The 25264-nt window shown below is 34.3% G+C and overlaps 1 protein-coding gene across 1 annotated transcript; it reads left to right on the top strand.

Annotated features, from left to right (window-relative positions):
• The first annotated feature begins 497 nt into the window (after positions 1 to 497).
• LOC132544813 (transcription factor Sp9-like) lies at positions 498 to 1772 on the top strand. The gene has a single exon (XM_060208463.1). It carries the CDS (start codon positions 528 to 530, stop codon positions 1770 to 1772), a length of 1245 nt encoding a protein of 414 aa, XP_060064446.1. The 5' UTR covers positions 498 to 527.
• The last annotated feature ends 23492 nt before the right edge of the window (positions 1773 to 25264 follow it).

Raw genomic sequence — 25264 nt, 5'->3', positions numbered from 1 at the left:
TGAAGACTTCCTATTTTCGTAAGTTCTTTCTCGCTTGGTTTCTCTACAATCTTTTCAAAAGACTTCTGCCTTTTTCCTGGTCTGCCTTATCCTATTTCAAATGATTTTTTTATTTGTAAATTTTTTATTTTTTTTTTTATTACTTTTCACAAATCGGCACTTCTGACAGTTAATAGAACAAACAATTTATCATATAACTAATGCATTTCATGTTTTCATTTTATTTTTTTCTATGGACTTGATTGACAGCTTTGTATCTTTATAGTAGCTTGACATATTTCTAATGTCATTCATAATTCCAAAATGAGTGAATTACGGAAGCAGAATTAAATCATAGCAAACAACTGTATACTTTTGTTTTGGAAGCATTGGGTTTCTTCCATATAGAAAAAATACGACTGATGGCGATAATATTTGCAAAGTAATATACTTGTTTATTTGTAAACATTGTACTATTTACGTTCTTTATTTGAATATTTTTCTTTCTTTTTCAGGACGCTCATCCTTTCGGAGGCACGCCGTTGGCTATGCTAGCAGCTCAGTGTAACAAAATCAACGACAAAAGTCCTCCGCCTCTTGCGGACGCTGCAGTTGGTAAAGGTTTTCATCCTTGGAAACGTTCCCCTCCCATCATGAGCGCTCCTTGTCCAATTACACTCAACTCACAGAGAATGTCAGCTTTGACAAGCTCACCGAATTGTTCCTCCTCAGGATACACATATGCTAGAGGTACCACTAGCTCAAGTTGTACAGGAACAGGTTACGGAAGTGACGTTTTATATCCTGTACCGAGTACACATGCGCAAACAGAAAATACTCAATCATCGTTGCTTCACAAAATGCATTGTGATAGTGGATTAAATGGTTCTACACTTGGTTCCATGTACTCTAGAGTGCCGGGAGTTACTGCACATCCTTACGAAAATTGGCCGTTCAATGTTGCGGGAACAAATACTCACGGTATCAAAACGGAAATGACATCATCAGTAAATCACGCTTCCTCTTGGTGGGACATGCATTCAAATCCGTCCAACTGGCTGACGGATATGACCGGAACTGCTTCCGGACTTCATTCACAGATATCAGCTAACTATTCCGGAACTGAGTACCCGTTGAACCATCCCCTCAGTTCGGGATCCGGTCCATTTTTATCATCAGGCCAGCATCTACTACAGGACTCTTACAAATCAATGCTACCTACTCAAGGCGACATTGGTGCATCATCGGTGCCGAACTTTTTGTCGCGTCCTGCGATATCAGGAGTTCCTGGATCGCGTTCATCAAGACGTTATAGTGGTCGACCCTCTTGTGATTGTCCTAATTGTCAAGAGGCTGAGAGACTCGGACCCGCTGGGGCTCATCTAAGGAAGAAAAACGTTCATAGTTGTCATATTCCCGGATGTGGGAAGGTTTATGGGAAATCTTCTCATTTAAAGGCCCATTTAAGGTGGCATACAGGCGAACGCCCCTTTGTGTGTAACTGGCTTTTCTGCGGAAAGCGTTTCACGCGTTCAGATGAGCTACAACGTCACTTGCGCACGCACACTGGAGAAAAAAGATTTGCGTGCCCTGTTTGTAATAAAAGATTTATGCGCAGTGACCATTTAGCAAAACATGCAAAAACTCACGCTGACGGAAAATCAGGCAGCGGTTCCGACTCTGAGAACAGCAAAGATGCCTCGAGCCTAAAGACAGCTAAGCAACAGATTGTGGCCGGGGCAAACAGCACGGGAATAAATAACCTACAAATAAAGAATGTGGCTATGAAATAACATCTGTATGTATTTAAATAACATTTTCTCTTTTGCTCTGACGTTCTAGGTGATTGTTCATCATTCTGTATTAAGTATATGTGCTTTAAGTATTCATTTAAATTTGTGAATAAATTTATATACTTTATTGTGTTGTCAGTATTATCTTGTATCTTAGATTTAAAACGCAATCTTTAGATTGTTCAGTGTCCTTTTAAATCAAATGTAATGACACAAAGTCACAAGTACGAGCTTTGATATGAAAACATTACATTACTATATAAACATTGTAGACTTATAATAATGACTAAAGACGTTATGAAATACATGTCCTATCTTTAGTTAAATTTTCATCTTTTAAACAAATCTATTACCTTATTTGAGAAAGATTTGTGAAGCACGGATGAATGGTTCGATTACATAACTTTGCACAATGTCTCAATATCAAGTTCTGTAGTTATGACAATATACCACGCTGACTATTACGGAACAGTTTCTCCTTGTATTTTAATTTGTTAATAGTTTACCCAAGTTTCATCGAATTTGTGTTTTAATCTAAATTATCTTGACATATCAGTGTTTTCCTTGTTGTTATTTCCTGACGAAGATGGAGCCCTGATTTAAAAAAATATATTAATCTCCTTGCCGATAAAGGATATCACGGTGTCCGTTGTTCTGTTTACATTGCAATTATATGAAATAGTTACCATTTCTAATGCAAGTCAACGTTACATTTCGCAGTCCATTTAATGTATCACAAAGTTATTGAATAACGTTTTATTTTCATGCATCATTCGACACATCATTAATTATAAAATCGGAAAAAAAAGAATGATGTTTGTAATTTCTAGTCGTGATATTGTTTTCCTGGTCAGTTAACGAACTTTTCATGAACTAATTACGTGACAATTCACGCTGATCAGAATTTGCTAAGCAAAAACAAAAACACATCATTTTAACGAAATACTGTTAACTTCTTTAGATTTTAAAAGCTACTTGAATGGAGAGGATGACAAAATGTGTCATAAATTCTAAAACCTTCAGTGATGCTAATGTTTAAAACTGTTAAAAACTTAGGAGGTGACAAAGGACAGTCAAAATGTATGTAAACTAGATAAGGCGGTTCACTAACCAAGAGAGTCCATGAATATCATAATTTCCAATATAAAAAAAAAATTAAAAAAGCGAACCAAAAACCATTAACTTGATATTTTATTATTGACAATGGGAAATAATTTACTACAAGATAATTTTTATTTGACGTTTTTGAAGGTGCAATAAGATAATAATTTAATTATTTCACAAATGCATGTAGTATGCATTTAACTCTGTCTGTAGTGAAAGAGATCGAGAGACGTATAAAAGTATAGTACAGTCATTGTCAATATCACTGACAAAAATAGTTTAATACCGAGGCTACAGCTGTTTCAACTGTTAGAAACCTCTGCTATTTCTTTTCATTTCCAGTCAATGCAAATGTATATGAGAGCCGCGAGACACATGGAAAAATAAAGTAACATCTTATATATAAGGTTTATAAGAGTTGTTTGTTGAAAACGATAGACATCCCTGCATGACCATGTTAAACGTATACCAATGTTAATGTCACGTGGAATATATTACATACAAAACAGACTACATATATCAGGTTATGTCAGAAAAATATCTGTTAATTTAGGAGTGTGCTGTTTTTCAGTATGATGGAGAATTGCCAAGATTGAGTATGACTTGTATGCTTTACGCCGTGAAAAATCAATCTAACTTCTCTGTATTTTCTCGCAAAATCAATTTCTACACGAAGTGTCAGCTCATGGAAATACAAAATCATGTACATGTGATTTCACAACGTCAATCAAGAACGAAGAGCGTCACTACCCTTACAGAAAAAAAACCCCTGATTAACAGGTGTTTAACTATGATATGTAATTTGTAATAATTAATTGTCCGAAAGGACTTGACTCTTGCACAACCAGTCAAAGATTGAAGATTGATATCGTATCACCAAACTGGTTTTGTTTTCTCTTTCTAATATTCTTCTTCGATATTTCCATTAGGAAATGAAAGTATCTTAACATCATTATTTTTTTGACAGTTTATTGACTCCACTTACGTAAAAAGTAAATGTCATTCATTAAATCTTATCCGTACTGACGGAACAGCCCGACAACTGATGGAACAGCAAAATGTACAATGATGAAACGAGAGACAACATACTGATGGAATAGCAAAATGTACACTGATGAGACGTGATAGCAAAATGTACACTGATGATACGTTTAACAACATACTGATGGAATAGCAAAACGTACACTGATACTGATGGAATAGCAAAATGTGCACTGATGTGACGTGATAGCAAAATATACACTGATCAGACGTGTAACAACATACTGATGTAATAGCGAAATGTACACTGATCAGACGTGTAACAACATACTGATGTAATAGCGAAATGTACACTGATCAGACGTGTAACAACATACTGATGGAATAGCGAAATGTACACTGATCAGACGTGTAACAACATACTGATGGAACAGCAAAATGTACACTGATGAGACGTGATAGCAAAATGTACACTGATGAGACGTGTAACAACATACTGATGTAATAGCGAAATGTACACTGATGAGACGTGTAACAACATACTGATGGAATGTACACTGATGAGACGTGATAGCAAAATGTACACTGATGAGACGTGTAACAACATACTGATGGAACAGCAAAACGTACACTGATGAGACGTGTAACAACATACTGATGTTATAGCAAAATGTACACTGATGAGACGTGTAACAACATACTGATGTAATAGCGAAATGTACACTGATGAGACGTGACAGCAAAATGTACCCTGATGAGACGTGTAACAACATACTGATAGAATAGCAAAATGTACACTGATGAGACGTGTAACAACATACTGATGTTATAGCAAAATGTACACTGATGAGACGTGTAACAACATACTGATGGAATAGCAAAATGTACACTGATGAGACGTGTAACAACATACTGATGGAATAGCAAAATGTACACTGATGAGACGTGATAGCAAAATGTACACTGATGAGACGTGTAACAACATACTGATGTAATAGAGAAATGTACACTGATGAGACGTGTAACAACATACTGATAGAGGGTACATTTTGCTATCATGTCTCATCAGTGTACATTTTTCTATTCCATCAGTATGTTGTTACACGTCTCATTAGTGTACATTTTGCTATCACGTCTCATCAGTGTACATTTTGCTGTTCCATCAGTATGTTGTTACACGTCTCATCAGTGTACATTTTGCTGTTCCATCAGTATGTTGTTACACGTTTCATCAGTGTACATTTTGCTATCGTGTCTCATCAGTGTACATTTTTCTATTCTATCAGTATGTTGTTACACGTCTCATCAGTGTACATTTTGCTATTCCATCAGTATGTTGTTACACGTCTCATCAGTGTACATTTTGCTATTCCATCAGTATGTTGTTACACGTCTCATCAGTGTACATTTTGCTATCACGTCTCATCAGTGTACATTTTGCTATCGTGTCTCATCAGTGTACATTTTTCTATTCCATCAGTATGTTGTTACACGTCTCATCAGTGTACATTTTGCTGTTCCATCAGTATGTTGTTACACGTCTCATCAGTGTACATTTTTCTATTCTATCAGTATGTTGTTACACGTCTCATCAGTGTACATTTTGCTGTTCCATCAGTATGTTGTTAAACGTATCATCAGTGTACAGTTTGCTGTTCCATCAGTATGTTGTTACACGTCTCATCAGTGTACATTTTGCTATTCCATCAGTATGTTGTTACACGTCTCATCAGTGTACATTTTGCTATCACGTCTCATCAGTGTACATTTTGCTATCGTGTCTCATCAGTGTACATTTTTCTATTCCATCAGTATGTTGTTACACGTCTCATCAGTGTACATTTTGCTATCACGTCTCATCAGTGTACATTTTGCTATTCCATCAGTATGTTGTTACACGTCTCATCAGTGTACATTTTGCTAGTCCATCCGTATGTTGTTACATGTCTCATCAGGGTACCTTTTGCAGTCACGTCTCATCAGTGTACATTTTGCTATTCTATCAGTATGTTGTTACACGTCTCATTAGTGTACATTTTGCTATCACGTCTCATCAGTGTACATTTTGCTAGTCCATCCGTATGTTGTTACACGTCTCATCAGGGTACATTTTGCTATCACGTCTCATCAGTGTACATTTTGCTATTCTATCAGTATGTTGTTACACGTCTCATCAGGGTACATTTTGCTGTCACGTCTCATCAGTGTACATTTTGCTATTCTATCAGTATGTTGTTACACGTCTCATTAGTGTACATTTTGCTATCACGTCTTATCAGTGTACATTTTGCTGTTCCATCAGTATGTTGTTACACGTCTCATTAGTGATAGCAAAATGTACACTGATGAGACGTGTAACAACATACTGATAGAATAGAAAAATGTACACTGATGAGACGTGTAACAACATACTGATGGAACAGCAAAATGTACACTGATGAGACGTGATAGCAAAATGTACACTGATGAGACGTGTAACAACATACTGATGGAATAGCAAAATGTACACTGATGAGACGTGACAGCAAAATGTACCCTGATGAGACGTGTAACAACATACGGATGGACTAGCAAAATGTACACTGATGAGACGTGATAGCAAAATGTACACTAATGAGACGTGTAACAACATACTGATAGAATAGCAAAATGTACACTGATGAGACGTGACAGCAAAATGTACCCTGATGAGACGTGTAACAACATACGGATGGACTAGCAAAATGTACACTGATGAGACGTGATAGCAAAATGTACACTAATGAGACGTGTAACAACATACTGATAGAATAGCAAAATGTACACTGATGAGACGTGACTGCAAAATGTACCCTGATGAGACATGTAACAACATACGGATGGACTAGCAAAATGTACACTGATGAGACGTGTAACAACATACTGATGGAATAGCAAAATGTACACTGATGAGACGTGTAACAACATACTGATGGAACAGCAAAATGTACACTGATGAGACGTGTAACAACATACTGATAGAATAGAAAAATGTACACTGATGAGACACGATAGCAAACTGAACACTGATCAGACGTGTAACAACATACTGATGGAATAGCAAAGTGAACACTGATGAGACGTGTAACAACATACTGATGGAATAGCGAAATGTACACTGATGAGACGTGTAACAACATACTGATGGAATAGCAAAGTGAACACTGATGAGACGTGTAACAACATACTGATGGAATAGCAAAGTGAAGACTGATGAGACGTGTAACAACATACTGATGGAATAGCAAAATGTACACTGATGAGACGTGATAGCAAAATGTACACTGATGATACGTTTAACAACATACTGATGGAATAGCAAAATGTACACTGATGAGACGTGATAGCAAAATGTACACTGATGATACGTTTAACAACATACTGATGGAATAGCAAAACGTACACTGATGAGACGTGTAACAACATACTGATGAAATAGCAAAATGTACACTGATGAGACGTGTAACAACATACTGATGGAATAGCAAAATGTACACTGATGAGACGTGATAGCAAAATGTACACTGATGATACGTTTAACAACATACTGATGGAATAGCAAAACGTACACTGATGAGACGTGTAACAACATACTGATGAAATAGCAAAATGTACACTGATGATACGTTTAACAACATACTGATGAAATAGCAAAATGTACACTGATGAGACGTGTAACAACATACTGATGGAATAGCAAAATGTACACTGATGAGACGTGTAACAACATACTGATGGAATAGCAAAACGTACACTGATGAGACGTGTAACAACATACTGATGAAATAGCAAAATGTACACTGATGATACGTTTAACAACATACTGATGGAATAGCAAAATGTACACTGATGGAATAGCAAAATGTACACTGATGAGACGTGTAACAACATACTGATGGAATAGCAAAATGTACACTGATGAGACGTGTAACAACATACTGATGAAATAGCAAAATGTACACTGATGATACGTTTAACAACATACTGATGAAATAGCAAAATGTACACTGATGAGACGTGTAACAACATACTGATGAAATAGCAAAATGTACACTGATGGGACAGGTAACTCTGATCTAAGTTGCAAAGTTGTATTTGTATTTTTTTCACTATACTATATACGATGTTTTAGTATAAATAAACTTATGTTTGTCGTGTGTTTATATATTTTAGTGCTGGAATCAATTTCTCTGAAGGCAACTGCGGACATCTTATAGGCCCTACTTATAAGTATAGATTACCATTGCATACTTCGTATTAAAAGCTTAAAATTATATGACGAAAGTTATTATTTGTACTTTGGAGTGCATCTGATCATGTAAAAAACACGTGAAAGGTATGAAGAATCCCCCACTCTATTCCCCCAAAAAACACACACAAAAAAAGAAATTAAATTTCAGATGAATAAATAAAAAGATACATGAAAAACGTAATGTTAAGATTCGAAAATTGTACAAAGGAAACACGCGTGAAAAACACCTTTCCATATATATTGAGAATTAAATACCGTAGCCCCGTAATGAATATAACTGCGTCATACAGCTGTTTCGTCCTCCGAAGGTTTGTCAGTTGTATTAAGGAGCTGAATATTGAAGCCTAGGTGTCGACTGAGGAAATTTTAACATTATCGACAGAAATGTAAGAAAAAAAGGTGTCGATGTACGGTACAATGACCCCTTAATGATATAAATTTCATAATTTCTATGTATCTAAAAAAATTCAAAAGAGCATGTTATATTCTAGACCGTGCGATGATTCGACTGCATTAAAACGTGGTGCTTATAATATCAATAATTTCCAACTGATATGAAACTTAATTGTAACATATAAATCAAAATTTTGATTAACACCTGAACAGGTGGGGTGGGAGGTTGAGGGTTGGCGATTTTGAAACACTTCCATACAAGGCGTATTAAAATGACCCATCATAACCCTTTCCATGAAGAATGAACACGAATATTTCAACACTGCAGTTATGTTTTTAGCAATTTGTGCTTTTTATTTCTTCGTTAAGTATTATCATGCCCTATAAGATGAACGTTTTCCGTGTGGGGAAGCGAGTCACGAGTCTCTAACGACGTCGGCGGTGGTAGCTGCTGTAGCAGTAATCTGCTCTTCGAACTGTCATGATATCGCTATTTCCTCGCGACAATATTAACTACATTTCTGCTCTTTTACCACTTTTCAACCTTATTATAATTCTCAAAAACATTCTTGCGTCTGTATAGAGTTTTCTTGAATTATAATAAAAATTGAAAAAAAAAAACAAATGCATCGTTCAAGATTAACTCCGTATTGTTTGACGGGAAAAATCCGGACTTAGATTCGCTTTCTTTGTGTGGTAGCGAGAAAATCGAAGTGTATCAGTTTAAGGATTATTTTTAGGAACCAATTTATTTTTTGTGCAAGACCAAATGATAAAGCATACACGAAGAAACATAAAAAAACAACCAGTCTAATTTATTTCTGCGAAGATATAAAGAGGCCTACGACAGGGTAGTTTTTGAATGCATTTACTTTTCTATTCTGCAAAAGAACTGAGAGCATGCATATTCTTATACATAAATTTCATGTTAACAAATATGTGTTTTAAGAGCAATTTCTAAAAAGGGGGAATACACTAGAAACATTGAACACGAAGAGACAACACCTGGAAAAAACTAAACATTCAATTGACAAGAACGACCTCATTGTCGCTTAAATACAGAACGGAAACTGATTAAGGTGTTCCGGAAAAGTAGGTATTTTGCACCTGTTATCTTCTAACGAAAATGTCTGGATTCAATGCACTCTGTGACCAATAATGTATCTAAAAATGACATGAAATTACAATCTCATAAACCATAGGATGTTGGAATTTCTAAATGCCTGGATTTACGTTGCCAACTAAGGTTTTCACATCAAATATCACCCCATGATGATACATAACTCATTGCTTCATTCTATTTTTAGATGTTATTTTTTCTTTTATGGTTTTCTCGCTTATATGTTTTATGTTGCTATTGTTTGTTTTTGTTTGTTTGTTTGTTTTGGAATTATTTTGTTTTCTTTTATTCTTTTTTACCTTAAAACAATCGATTATCATTGGCTGGACTTTGATTTGACGTCGTTCCGTGAACACGAATGGAGAAAAACAGACAGTAATGTTTTGAATTGTAAGATAATTTATCAATTATTGGTTGTTGACACTAAATGAAATCGCTTGGATCGAAATCACAAATAACACAAAAATGGTAGAGTTACGTATCACCCGTATTACTGTTCGCAGCAGGAATCAACAATATATGTCTCCGATTACAACAAACCCAAAGACAAGCAACCTGAACGTTCACATCACAAAACAAGGGGAGGTACTTAGTGTCATTTAAATCAAGGTGTATACATCATTTTAACAAATGAATAAAGTTCATCATGGGGACTTATTAGTCAAAAAGAAGGGGCGTAATCACGGGGTGCTAAATTTTATTTCATAGAATGGAGTTGAAAAACTATCGATGTCTTGTCGCGGTGTTATTTTGGTAACATGCGATGTTGCATTTTGTAGTAAACACAACTTACTATATACTAAAATAGAATTAATGAAGAAATCCATGATTTGAAACCACATTATAATTTTTTTTAAATATTCAAGTTAGAGTGGATTAGAGTGGAAGTATAAAAAATTGTCCCAGTTTTCTGCTGTATATGGTATAACATATGCATATTGTATTTGTTCTGATATCTAGATAGGCATGAATCAAGAGACCACGCCATAAACCAATGGAATTCATTTCGGTATAGAGACAAGAACCAACGCCAACCGCATTTCGTTACCTGAAGATTCCTGTTTCTTCATTACAACCAATTGATGATGAGTTAAAGAATCATGATAAGATTGTCTTTCAATATATCGATTTTCCAATAATGCTAGGTAACAAATTATTTGTGTGTTGTGTTATTGCCCGCGTTTAAAGTAAATGAAATAAACCCGAGTTGAAATGGTTAAGCTTTAATAATGAAATTTTAAATAGACTCTTACGATTCCGTAATAATTTCAAATATCGTTAATTATCTTTACCAAACCAATGTTCTTCCCAAAGAGGACATATTTTTGCCAACATAAAAAGCATTAATTTATGAAACAACTTCATTATATATGATAAAGTATACATTAAACAGGGTTTATCAGATGCTGAATTAATGTATAGACAATGGAAATACTATTAGACATTCCGGAAGTATACAATAGACGAAATGAAGAAGTAACGTTACATATTATCAACGCATATGTGCAAGTACATGCCATGGGACAATTTTCATTACGTTGTGTGATTACTACATAGTTTTTGCTATTTTCCAGTATTTTGGTTGATTTCGTGTTAAACTTTTTTCGTCAATATTTTGTCACGTTTCAAGAACTTTGAGTTAAGATTCTGTTGAAATTTCCGTCATAAATACCAAACACAAACAATTATCCAGTCATGAACAATAGTAGACGTTTCCCCAGCTGGTGGTAATTTTCATACGTCATAGATAATATAGATTTATATTGTCCTTCATCTTTCAAAAACCATTCTGACATCAAAGGTCTTATTTGGCCTCTGTTATTACATAAATTAAACATGTGACCTTGGTTTTATTTCTCATGAAGGTCGATTTTGATCATAACACTGGTCCGACGATAATCATTACATTGTTTAAGGATGCAATTGTACTTTTAAACAGCAAGTCTATATCGTACATGTGGCAACTGTACTTTAACGTCAGAAATACGAATGAATTTGAAAAAAAATACCGCTGTAACCCAGGATAGGATCTATATGTCGATCTAACTCTGATTCAGACGTATAGTTCGTTACATCAGTGTTGCCTTTACCGCCCCTTTGAGATTGAGTGACATGACATGTGAGTATGATTTGTTCCACTGACTTCTGGCAAGAAAACAGCATTGTATTGTCAGGAGTAAGCGTAGTAGAAAAGAGAATAGCTTTATTCAATACAAATTTAGAATTACAATTAGTGGAACCGAATTATTGCATTGGTTTCCCTGATTCTGTTTCCATGGTAACAGAAAAATTATTTGAATAGAGGATTTTCCCAAAAGATACTATTAGCTTAATAAGTGTAAAAGATTTTTAACAATTATCTTAAACTGTTTCAGAGCACTGGTCCAGAAATAAAGGAAATTTGTGATGAATGTTATCTGTTTCCATGGTAACAGAAAAAGATAACTAGGGCACTAACCTAATATATGCAGAACGTTTTGTGGACTTGAGTGAAATGGTTTTGAAGTTGTAGCCCGGAAAGGGAAGATGACACAAAGTTTGTGTGTTGTTTTCTTTTCAATCTTTTTCCAAGGTTTTGAAGTTATAGCCCGAAAAAGCCCTCGGACGGACGTACCCAAATTGATGTCCCCGATCTTAAAAAAACCTACATGTTTCCAACACGTGCGTGATGCATGTTCGGAGACTGCTCTTTTTTCTACTACAGACACATACATAATACGTGTTATTTTACTTACTTGGTGACGTAGTCTAAAACAGAAGAAACATAGATAACAATAAACTCCACTTTCTGAAAGTTTTTTAACTGTTAAAAAAATTAAATGTGTACTTGTATTTATTCTAATTCCTTTTTTTCATTAAAGTTAACTTTAGAATTGTAGTTATTATGTTCTTTCATTGCTACATCCTACCATCCTCCACTAGCTGGGGTTGGCGCCTATCTCGTGCATCAAGAAATAACATATAATTTCAGTGCATCCGAATTCGACGGTATTTTTCAGAGTCTTTAATAGAAAGTAACATCTTTATTTGTCTACGTAAAAAAGTCTTATCTTTTCCCCAAGAATTGCCACCTATATGTATATTTGCACCTCTGTCGCTAAGTTTGTTTAGTCGGAATCTGTTGATGTGTTTTAACTTTTTATGTTTTTGCTTTGAATAATTTATAGGTAGTGTCACTCTTTATCTGTAAAATGTCTACCTAACCCAGTCTTCGTTATTTGACAAACAGGATACTTTTTCTGGTTACTATTGCACACAAGGAAACACTGAACTGTCTATTATTGACTATAGAGGTCTATAGGAGACAATTAGATTACATGGAAATAGCATGGATCATGATACATGTTTAATTTCCCAGTAAACAGTTCGTCTTAATGCCTACTACTTGGTCAAACCATCTGGAATTAGTTCCATTATAATAAAATCATAACGCGATTTTTTTTTCTCATTTAGATAGTAAAAATAACGGTTATGTCATAGATTTGATTCATGAAAAAGCCGTATCTAACGATACAAGTAAATGTTGACGCTCCTTATAAAGAACTTGTGTCAAGTCTTAAGCGAAGCACGTCTTGTTTTCAAATCAATAGCATTATAAATCAGTTCTTCAAGTAGCTTCCTAAGGGAAACTTATATAGTTCTTTAGGAAAATGGTAGTTTTACTGCAATCCGCACAATTATAAAAATATTAGATTATTCTTTTCTAATGATTGATTGTATAGTGAGTAGATATAGTGATAACGAGGCTTGTTTGTCGTCGGATGTTGCACCATTTTGTTCTTAATACCGTTTTCTTACGGTTTACAATTGAAATGGGTGAATTTCAAATTTAGGTACCGTCATTGACAATTACTTAAAATTTCAAAACATTGAAAATTTATTTCAACGATATAGAGTACAAAAACTTAAAACGGAAAATAAAATATGTAAGTGTAAATAAGTATCTGTTCTTACTTTTAAAACATTTATTTCTGATCTAGCATACTCCTACCTTGGCTGCGTAGGATACAACGTGGGGAGGGGGGGGGGTGGGGGGGGGGGGGGGGGGTTAACAGTCCGTTCCACGTCGAAATTGTCTCATAATGAAAGAAAATATGGTGATGAAAGAATAATTATCAAAATGCCACAATTTTCTGTCTGTTTAATTATAACTACATAATTTGATCGATATCGGTTGAAAACTGAAGAATGAGACCCAGAGACAAGATAAAAAAGCTGGAAAGAACCAAAAGCAATATTTCTTCCAAAACTTGCGAAGTCCAAAAACTGTGTTTTTGTGATGAAGCAAACGCAAATTTTTTTACATGCTAACGTTGGGCAAGATTAAAATGCTTAAAAACAAGGACAAATACTGAAAAAATTACTTACTAGAAAACACAATGATATATAATTACTATAACGCCTATGAAGCTAAAGAGATGGGTTGGAAACTGTTAAGTTACTTTTCCAAATATGGTCAAATCAAACAATCTTTTTGTTGTTGTAATTAAGCCTTTAATGTTTGAAAGGGATTGGTAGATTATGGCAGAAGATCTCTGCACATAATAAAGAAAAAAACTACCACCAAAGGACGCACAACGCCTTACCAGATATGTCCTTCGGAATGTTTGGCTGGCGTAAAGATACTATTAATCAAATACCAAAAATTGATGGTCAACTGTTGAAGAAAAATATAATTTGGCGTCAGTAATACAGACAAAATGAATGCCCTTAATACAGGAACGCAAGAAACCTTTTTGTTTCTGTCTTTCTTAACACTATTTTGCATGTGTGATTCTTATACAAGTTAAAATTCTTAATCCGAAATTGCTCTTTTTATGTTCTCGTCTCTTTTTTTGATGTTTGTAACCAACTGAATTCGGATCATGTGAGTTCATATAACAAAGGTAAGCGTTAATTTTGTGTTTGAGGGCAGGACGTTTCCCTCTTGTATGTTGTGGCCAAGAGCAACAAAAAATTTAAAACAATATATGTGTTACTTTTTTTTATTTAGATAAGCCTATTTTACAATTAATAACTAGAATGGCTTTTACAAATTGAAGTTATTGTCTTAAGTATTCTTATTATATGGTTTAGTAATAACATTGTGCTTAATTAAAAAAGTAAAATAACTGAAAATGGCAAAGATGATTAACAAACGAATATTTAAGGAGAGTATTGTATACAATAAAACAAAAAATCTAACAAAAAAACACTTTTGACGTTAATGGTAAAGCATGATAAATAAACTTACACATTGGACTGCAAACTTAACTTCATGTCTTAGGTTTTCTTGGGTTTTTGTAATTCAGATATATTTACATATATATACTTGGTTATATAATTTGTATTGCATAAATACATTGCTTATTTCAATAAATATAACCATAAGAAAAGAAAAACAGCAAAAGATTTTCAAAAGAAGATCTTGATCTGTTGTATATCATATGTATTAACTGAAATATCAAATCTGGGAACGTGAGTCATATGTGTAAATACAAATGTATGCATTTCCGAAAAAAAAAAAAAAAATAAAAAATATCTTTATACCATTTCACGTAAAATATACGATGTTGACCATCATGAACTGTCTTCGCATAATATAAAAATGAATGATTACATATATGAAAATACCTGACACATACAAAATTCACCTCAAGAAAACTCAGTAACTGGGCGTATAATCATTGTGTTAATTAGAAAAATCAAATGAGTTTCATGATTGAGACTAAAGAAAGTAAAGTTGGTTTTATCTGTACATCGATCCATGCATTTGTAAATATTTTATATCAGCAAATTTATATACGTGTTATCTTTAATGTTGATCATTTTAATGATAACGCAGTAGAATTTTTCTCATTTGTCATTTTCATCGATACCAGTTCTGAATTTCAATTATATTGATATTACATTTGTCTAAATGTGGAGTTATCGTTTTGTAAAGAAAAAAAACCTGACATAGATTAAGAGAAATTTCTAAAAAAGAACAAAAAACACAGAACCATGGAATTTGTTTGTCCCTTTCTTTTTCATGCCATTCATCATACGTCAATTACACTAATAACGACGGGCGTTGTCTTGTCGAGACAAATATGTTTTGTAATGTATGAAAAATTTCATATCCTATTAAAAGACACTCAATTTGTGAAATAGCGTAGAAAATTGGAGCTTTTAATCAAAACGTTCTTCCTCAATTACAAATGTTAGCTATAATTTCAAGGTATAATTGATAACTATAAAATCATACCTAATAAGATTAAAGAATAAAAAGCACGCGCCGTGTAATGCTGAAACGCTAACAAGAAAATCGGAATACGGAGAACCGGATACACGATCAAGCAAAAACCATTTAAAAGAATAAGTTAAAAGATCTGAGCAATTTTTCGTATGATTTTTTTTCTGAGATGATGAAACGCCATGGAAAGTAGATTTGGTCAAAGATACGCATACTGCATTCTTTCTAGAATGTACCGTTTTCTTATTTAAAGCTAGTCTTTAATGAGACAAATAATTCTGTTTTCAAATGATGCATTGAACAAAGTGCCTGATGTTTAAAAGGACATGCAAACGTTGTCAAACTTTGTCTTACAGTTCATTCACAAACTCTATTTTATGATAGGAATCTTTAATAAAGACGTCAAAGTGTTTTGAAAGAAAATCTTATTTATAGCTGTTTCGAGGTTTTGATGTTCTGTAGTCGATAACAAAATATGAAACTCATCATATGAAATAGTTACGATTTGGAATATCTTTCGGGAAAAAAGTTTTCTTTCGACATTTCTGAAAGATAGGGCATAATAGGTTATCTTCCATTTGTATGAAAGTGAAGCATGTTCAAGTTTTGTTTTGCAGTGTTTTTTTCAGTGACCACATTAAGTGGGAAAGATAATCCATGGCTTTTTTTAATCGTGTATTATATATGAGTCTACTACACAACATGCTTTCAAAAGCCAATTTTGAAATTTTAAACTTCCCCATTTGACATTTTTTTGGTTGTGACGTTCCAGTGCAGTGGAAGTGTATTGTGATGTGACATGCTGAACAAATACGAACCTTCAGATCATTACAAGTTCTCTGGCTGTAGTCGCTTTGATGTCGATGAATAAAATTTCTTACCTAAACAAGCTGTTAAAATAAGGTCAAATACAACGAAAACCCGCATTTAATTCATTATTTGGCTCTGAATTGGTATTTTAAGATGCAGCTATTCATTTGGGTGATAGTTTATCAACCTTGTAAGCGGACATGGCCCTTGTTCTCACTAATTTCGTTTATCTGTATCTATTAAAATGATCTCTCTCTGTGCTCTCGGGTTTGATGTTTGTTTCTTCTAGTAAAGATAGATATTTAATATTATCCGCTTCCAGACTCTTGCGAGGTTAGCCATCTTAGCGAGAAAAACACGGAAGTAAACATTATCACTAGTAGACTTCTAGCGGATGGATACATTAAACTAATTTCAAATGTGTACATTACGTTCGTTTGCATGTTTTGGGGAATTATGTGTTATATGGTCGTCATATTGATTTCATTGAGAAATGAACTATTTCTTTGTGTCATATGAAGCTGGACGTGTTTGGTGCTCGTCAGGTTGCCTGCTGGTTCCATTGTTATATACCTTGTTCTCATTTGAAGAAGTGGCATTACTTAATTAGATTGACCAATGTTTACATGGCGGGTGTTCTCAATAAGCAGAAGACGCTTACTCTTCAGGAACACTTTGTCGAATTAGTCCCCTGCCGGTGAAACCGGAAGAGACTGTAGTGTTTGTCTCCGTTTGTCTGTCCGGATGTTGGTTTCCAGACTTCAGATGGATTAATGGAAATTTCATTCAATGTTTGCATAATGAGATAATACAGAGTGTGATTGCGTCTGGGTCGAAAGGTCAACTACGAAGGTCACTGTTGCTAAAAATAGTTTTTTTTTTTTTTTTTTTCAAATTCTAGTCCCCAGATGATAACTTCAAAAATCATTGATGGGTTTGGTTTAAACTTCCTCTTGATGTTGTAATTTATTCTCAAATAACGTTTTACTGTATAATTTATTGTAAGAGCTACATATAGATATAGTAATTCTTGACAATTTTTGCCAGTGAAATATAGAAATGTATCAATTTAATAAAGACTTATATCATTACTGCAGTGACTGTATAAAATAGTTTGTCATGTTGATATAACTTCCCCGGTGATGAAATAACTAGTGTATTTCTGGTTTTCTCTACTTTGGTGTATAAATTAGTTTTATAGGCGATTCTAATCAGATTATGGCATAGAATTGTAGAATAAACGGTAAAGCGGTATATAAGAAAAGGCGTCTTTTTGTTGTCAAGCGTAAAAGAATTCACTGATATATATATATTTATATATACATTTGAACATCGTTTAATTTAAGTTTTGATCGATTTGTTAATTTTGGTTTTCCTTAAAAGATAATAGAAACAAAACAGTTAAACGGTTTCCCGTGCTTCACACTCCTGTAAATCATGAATCTTTTTTCATACTCGTTAGATATATCAGATATCATACGAGAACCATTGAATATTCTCTAAATAATATAAAAATCTGACAGAGGAACTCGGAAGGTTGCTTGAAGAATCTGAAAAATGGAGTTATGCTTCAATGAATGCAGTTCTGTCAGAGAAAGTTATGGTTGAGAATCTGATATATAATGTAACAAAGATTATTGGAACAGATGATATCGCGTGTCATTTATCAAACTTTTTCATTGCATTTACACAAGGGTCTGCACTTTCGTTCAACAAGGCTCTCAAATTTTAGTCATATTTTTTGTGAAATTTGATTAAAATTCTCCAAATCAAATTGTCATTATCAATGCGTACCGTCTCAAAACAAAAGCTTGTTACAAAATTGTAATACGCCATCTTTTTTTCCGTTACAGAGTAAAGGAGCGAAAACGAAATAATGACAAAATGACATCGAAAGTCAACACTAGGTTGTCACTATCAGGCAGCCGGGATCTCGGTAAGTTTGAAAACAACACGAAAATACAAACATATCAACAGAATCTTAATCCAAAGTCAAATTCAGTGAAAGTTAATTTTAGTGAAAGGGAACCAGATATTTTGCCCCTGATTTTAAGGATTACATTGATAGTAATGATGCCAGTTTCACCATTAAGCACATATGAACATATTTATAAACAACCAATTTACAAAATTCCGATTTAAGATTTTCAGACACCAACTTGGCATCACGCTGATATGTTTTTGAAAGAACATGACTGGAGTTATTACTAAGTACGAATTCATAATAGGGGCATTTCGTAACGGGTAATGGTCATCTTTGTTTCATATTTAGATCATCTATATTGATAATATTGTTTGATGTTAATTCGACTCTATTTTGGTTTTAATACTAAGACATTGAAATTCATGTACGCCTCTTCCATTTATGTATTATGTAGGTATTTAGAAGTAAGTTGGTCATATATAGAATATATATATATAGAAATATGGTCATTTTAAAACTTTGTAGCCTTAGAAACATTAAGGCACTAATATATAAATCTTGTCTTTAAAACATACCTTTAATGGTTTATAAACAATTCATACTATAAAGAAATTAAATAGTTTCGTCGAGTTCATATCCGTTTAAACGATATCGAACGAAGCATATTAAGACATTGTTATGCTATTAACCAATATACACAATAACGTAGCACGTGAAAAACAAATTTCGTCCTTTTGGCGGTGAGGTCTATAGAATATGTTACAAACTGAGAAAAATGCTATAAACACTTCATAATAGTTTTGAATTAAAATGATTGACTGGTTTTTCCTCTTTTGATGTATCATTCATCTGTTTCCTCTTTGATCGTGGACACAAATCTCATGCTATAAAAATTCATTGATAAAATAAACGTTTGTGTAATTCCTTATTTCTTCTCGTTGACTAAGATGTTATGGTTAAGGAGAAAATGATTGCACGTGGCGTCATAAATATCTATCGAGATCGGGTAACATCGCAGATCACTGCTTACCTTTAAATCATATGACAGGATGGAAGTTCCTTACAAGCAATGTGATATCTTTTAAATGCAGCTTACGTGTAGGCCAAGAAAAAATATTCAAAACATTCTTGTTTTCTTCACTGGTAGCAGTAAACAACATCTTACCGTAGGTTGCATTTCTTATTTGTGACGGGTTTAGCGTCCTTACAACAACTACGATCTTGTTAATACGGTCTCTACTGGTGGACGATTTTATAGTGTGGTCTCACTGAAATGTCATAATGTAGAAACGGTAGCATGATACCACTATCAGTCACAATTCACTTGCACCGAACCAAGCACAAAATGCAATTTTACTGATTTTCAAATTCGTATTGTCAGGAGATACAAGGAAAATGAGTCTTTTAAACAACAAAGATCCTCGATTTTGGCCCTTCCTACCATTATGCAATTGGGGAAGCATGTTCAATTTTTATGCCCTATTTTCAAGATAGCATTTTATGATAACTGCTTGCCTATGTGTTCCTGTATCTCATGCAGTTCCTGGGACTTTACTTACAAACGGCATTGAGAATATTTTGACAGAACCGTATGGCTTTCGTCTCTATCCTGATGATTGACGTCAAAATCAAACGATTTTACAAATCAAGAATCTGTGCTGTGAGTTCATAATTTCGGAAGACTAGATTTTTGCAGCATTCATGACATCGGAAATTCCGAAATTACGTGGCATGACATTGCGGAATTACATGTCACACAATACGAAACTATTATCTTGATAACGTTAACATATATCTATATAGATATTCCGCTTTACTCATTGTTTGTTTCTCAAAACCATTGGAGTGCAGCGAATATTTGACATACATTTGATTATGAATTAAATCTATCTACTTCTCGATTTATCAAATCGAATTACTCTTTTGCCGCAAACGCAAATTTACTGGACGTTGGTTTGGGTTTTTTTATATCACTTCTTATCTTTATTTAGTATCCTGTGCTCTGTTCCATTACATTTCCATTTATGTTCCGTCCTCGATCACTGAAGTCGCCAATTGTTGTCACATCTATATGTATGTTACAAATAGCAAAATTTTGTTTAAGCCCACACTAAGATTTGATTTCCTTATAACATCTATTGAACTTAATCGCTGACCATGAAATAAAATGTAGCGGATTCTAATCACACGTGACTTTAATGCTTTGCCACAGTAAATGCTATCTGATAACACGTCACGCATTATAATAGATTTTCTCACCTGTCCAATTTTCACAGGTAAATGATACAAATTGAGAAAAAGCCAAATTAGGATTCTAGATCTTGGGGAAGATTTTTTTTCTGTCATTCCGAAAGGATACATTCGGCTTTCTTTTGTAAGGGATTTTATGGTATATAGCAATGAAATTGATATCTTAATTGTTTCGTTTTGTTGAGAGTTTACGACTTTGGGTAGTGAAACTTGATAACCTTATTACCTCAGAAATTCTTTAGCCGGTTCTTAATTTTCATGGTCAAATGCGTAGAAGATGTCAACATTTTCCGACAAGAAAATTATCCAAGTATGAAATTTGATTCAGAATTGAATTTTTTCTTCATTTTCATTTTTTTTGGTCAGGAACTGATACCTTAGTTGGTAACTCGCATTTTATCCTCTAATTGAAGACCAGTTATAAAATCGTGCAAGAGGTGACGACCTATTATGTAAATGAGCTATGACGTCACGCTGCGACTAACCCTTAACAATGATGGTGATCTCTGAAATTATACAATTGTTGCACTTGAAAGCCAATGTAAGTATATTCTTACTATCTTCACACGATTTAGTATGTGGCAGCTTTAATTGTGATGTACGGGAGGGGGGATACTTTACAAATTATTTCTTCTTGGGTATTCATAGATTTCTTGACAAAATTAACACCAGCGCTTTCTTAAGGGCAATCCATGCATGGAATGTAAAAAATGCAGGTAAGATATATAGAATCTATTGCTGGAAATATATTATGTGCAATCCTGTTTATTTCTTAAAGATATCATTTAATTGAAGCAATAATCAAGATCGTATTACTATGAAAATTCCGGGCAACGCACTCATGGATTAATAAAGTACAGTATATTTTTTTTGCAATTTTCCAATAGATGAATTGTGGTATCCTATACATAAAATTATATTAAAAGTCAATGCGTAATCAATGGCAAGGATCAAAATAATCTATCAGTTTATTGCTATTTTAAACACGTCAGACATGTTTTACACTCGTCTTAAAAAGGATACATAGTCACCTTCCACGAGCACTGTCTTATCAGTCGTAATCAATAAACTTTTTTTCGGTATCAGTGATTCTTTTTCTGGTCGACGTTCTCACAGGAGAATCGAAATTTGTGAGAAAAAAATGCTGTTAAGGAATGCGTTTGGTGTAATGCCTACAAATTGAAGGTTAAAGGGTCTCCTATAGTGATAAAAACAGAGAATAGAAATTCAAAACTTAAACCCTGGGAAGAAATGATTATAATAAAGTCCTTTACCAATTAGTGACCCTCCGATACAATATACGTCCGGGTATCTAGATTCATAAAAGGTCCAAGGCTATTGATATTAGACAGTCTCTCGTGAGTGGAGCGACTCGGTTCTATTAAGTCTATATATCTGAATCTTAAACAGCTTTAATCCCAATTTTTTTCTTCTTTATCGCAGCATGAGAATTAAGATCTTCCGATAAACCTCTCACTTGGAGTTTGAAGGAACCTATAGAGCTCTCCGCTTGTTAGAGGTAGGAATCCCGTTGCAGGTTGTCACCATTAAGGAGGAATTTTAAGCTGAGACAGAAAGATTTTTCGCCGATAGAATTACAATTGACATTTCACTTGTACGTTGAATCAAAAAGTGTGAACATGTTAAAACTGTCCCTAATTTTGTCTAACTAGACGTGGGAACTGTAAAAGAGTCTCGCTGTGCTAGACTTCCACTGGTCAACTTCGGACAAAGGTCGTCAAATAGGATTTTGTTTCTGCGAGTGAACGTGTCCAGATGCTCTATGGCTCGGTCAACTTTGCTCCTCTCTAATTAGGCTTGCCTGAGGCACGAGGCAGCCAAACAGCCATGACAAAGGTACAAGACGGTTTACAGTACTTGACCAATACTTGACCATTGTCCGAAATCAACCTGTGGTCAGTTTTTCTGGTTCCTTACACGACGTCACGCAGTGCTAGTGACATAAGAGCCAGACCAGCTCGACAAATTTAGTACTGGTAACTTAACGCTCCGAGGAGAAAATGTCAATGGATTTGGGAAAAATTAGTCAGATAATAACTACCATTATCATTTAGCGGGTTTGATTCGAGCCCTATGATGACCATCTGGTTAGAAGGCATGAAATGTCCTCCAGATTGACCATTGTAACATATAACCTTTATCATTAGTAACCGTGCACCGTTCGCCATTTGCAATTGTTATGAACGGAAATGAACCATTGATTAATCTTAATCTCTCGTAACCTTGACACAAATTAAATGTATCATATGCTTTGTTACCCATTCAAAGCTTTTAGTTGACCCCGTGATGTAACGGATCAAGTATACTTTCATGTTTACAATTATTTTCAATCCCTCTCGCCTTTTTTTGTTGAAAAGAAAATTAGTGACATATTTTGTAGCCATTGGCACTATCAAAATGCTCTCCTTCCTCCCCCTTCTACACGATCAATTTACCGATCAGATAAGGTTTTGTTTAGATATTGATTCTGTAGGTAAATTGCTCTCAACAATTAGTGACATGTATTAAATATTTGTATGGTACATTTACAAAGTTTATAACGTAGACAGGGGATTTCCGTAGTCGATATCATTTGATTAGCTGTCTTCAACTTTAATTTGTAGAAAATAACTTTTAATTTTCGGATTCGTATATTCAGGGATTAAATAGCAATTTTGATTTGTTGATATCGATTGGTAAGTAGTTTTATAATATCTACCATTTATGTTTTTATTTGCAATCAAAAATGTTTAAAATAAAAAATGATTCGGTCGATAGTATACTTTGTACACAATGCGGAGATTGTTACGGACGCAGTTTTGGTAAAGGTCTTTATATCAATAAAGATAAGTTTCTTAACGTGCTGAATCATTAAAATTTTATCTTCAAAACTAGAAATTAAACCCATTAATTGAAAATAATAGTGATTCTCATAAATGGTGATTTTTCACGTGAATAAACGGAGATTTTGCGCGCGCCAATTACGGAGAACAAGTACCAGCGATATAACTTGCCATCAGTATTGTGTGTACGTCATCAAGGCATGCACCCATCTTAAATAGTGCTACACCAAAAAATACATAGCTTTTAATTCATGTTAAATAGGGCACTGTTATATTAATGTTTACACCATCAATTCTTTATTGATATAATGACTCGGGTTTATAACGTGAAGAGGTCTTAATATCGTCCCGTGAAGTCAATTGTACTTATGATAAAATGTACTCGTTTCCCAAGAGGAAATAAGTCGCAGAAAAGAAAAAGTTTGAATAAAGATGACGAAAAGCGACAGGTTGAAAACATGTATAGGACTATAGTCTAATATTGTTGGTGTTGACTGTTTACAAAAGCTGGCGTGAGTTTTAGCCTGCAACAGAAAACAACGGTCAGATAGACATGTACTGGTCAGAACACACAATCAAATAACACTTAGGACCATTAGTTAAGGCGTATAGGGAGTGTCCATACCCCGTGTGGAACTTACATAAAACTCACTGACCACTCACAACTGGACACACACGCGTTAGTCAAGCTGACCGCTCGACCATTTGGTCTCAATAATGTCCGAACGATAATGTCTAATTTTATGTTATTTATGGACAAACATATGATTGAAATGACCATAAACCCAGGCCGTAACGTCCTGGACTTCTCCTGACCTACACTTCCGGCCAAGAAAGAAATGTGTCAGTTATTACTCTCCCATAAAAACCAAAAAAGGGGCGTGGTTTTGGCGGGAGGAATGTGATGGTTCTGTCTCCCTTTTGGGTTTCTCGCACCTGAGCGTTGAAGAGTTCCACCTTTACGACTGATAATGTGACGTCAATGATTTGGTAGCCGCATTGCTTGTATTAACATGATGTGTCTTATACTGGTAGATGGTCATTTCTGTCCGCCCCCGAAACACCCCCTCATCTCGTTTGGCTATAAACTAGATCCGCCCGGTTACATTAAAATCTATATATCTTAAAGCACAGACATAACATATTAATGACGATGAACAAATTCTCACTTACTTTCAATGCAAACAGAAATTATTTCTAGACGTGTACATTTTCTTACTATGTTTTCTGCATTTATTTATCTATTTTTCATTTCGTTTTTTATTATTTTTTAAAGTTTGTGTTTTCGACAATATAATCTAGTAAGATATATCGACGGTACGGTCAAATATTGGTATATAACGGACAAAAATACCATCCCAAGTTGTTGTATGTAAGATGGTGATTAAAATATCAAAATGTTTTATATATATGGATATGTTTTGGAATCTAGACACTGAACGTTAGAAAGGGCCTCCGGCGTCCATCGGCTGAAGGGATTATCGAGACATCTAAATTTACACAACCACTCTCGATTTAGATTTATAACTTTGTATTTGTTTTATGTTCTATATATGTGATGTAATTTATGTAATATTTGTGTC

The sequence above is a fragment of the Ylistrum balloti genome, unplaced genomic scaffold (assembly GCF_031769215.1).
Source record: "Ylistrum balloti isolate Yb309-2 unplaced genomic scaffold, AGI_CSIRO_Ybal_v1 Utg369590, whole genome shotgun sequence".
Classification (NCBI taxonomy): Eukaryota; Metazoa; Mollusca; class Bivalvia; order Pectinida; family Pectinidae; genus Ylistrum; species Ylistrum balloti.
The sequence above is the reverse complement of the archived record's forward strand: the minus strand, read 5'-3'. Positions and strand labels throughout refer to the sequence as shown.

What these genes read in the sequence shown, in the direction of transcription:
- LOC132544813 (XM_060208463.1), top strand. Translation starts at nt 528, where the DNA reads ATGCTAGCAGCTCAGTGTAACAAAATCAACGACAAAAGTCCTCCGCCT.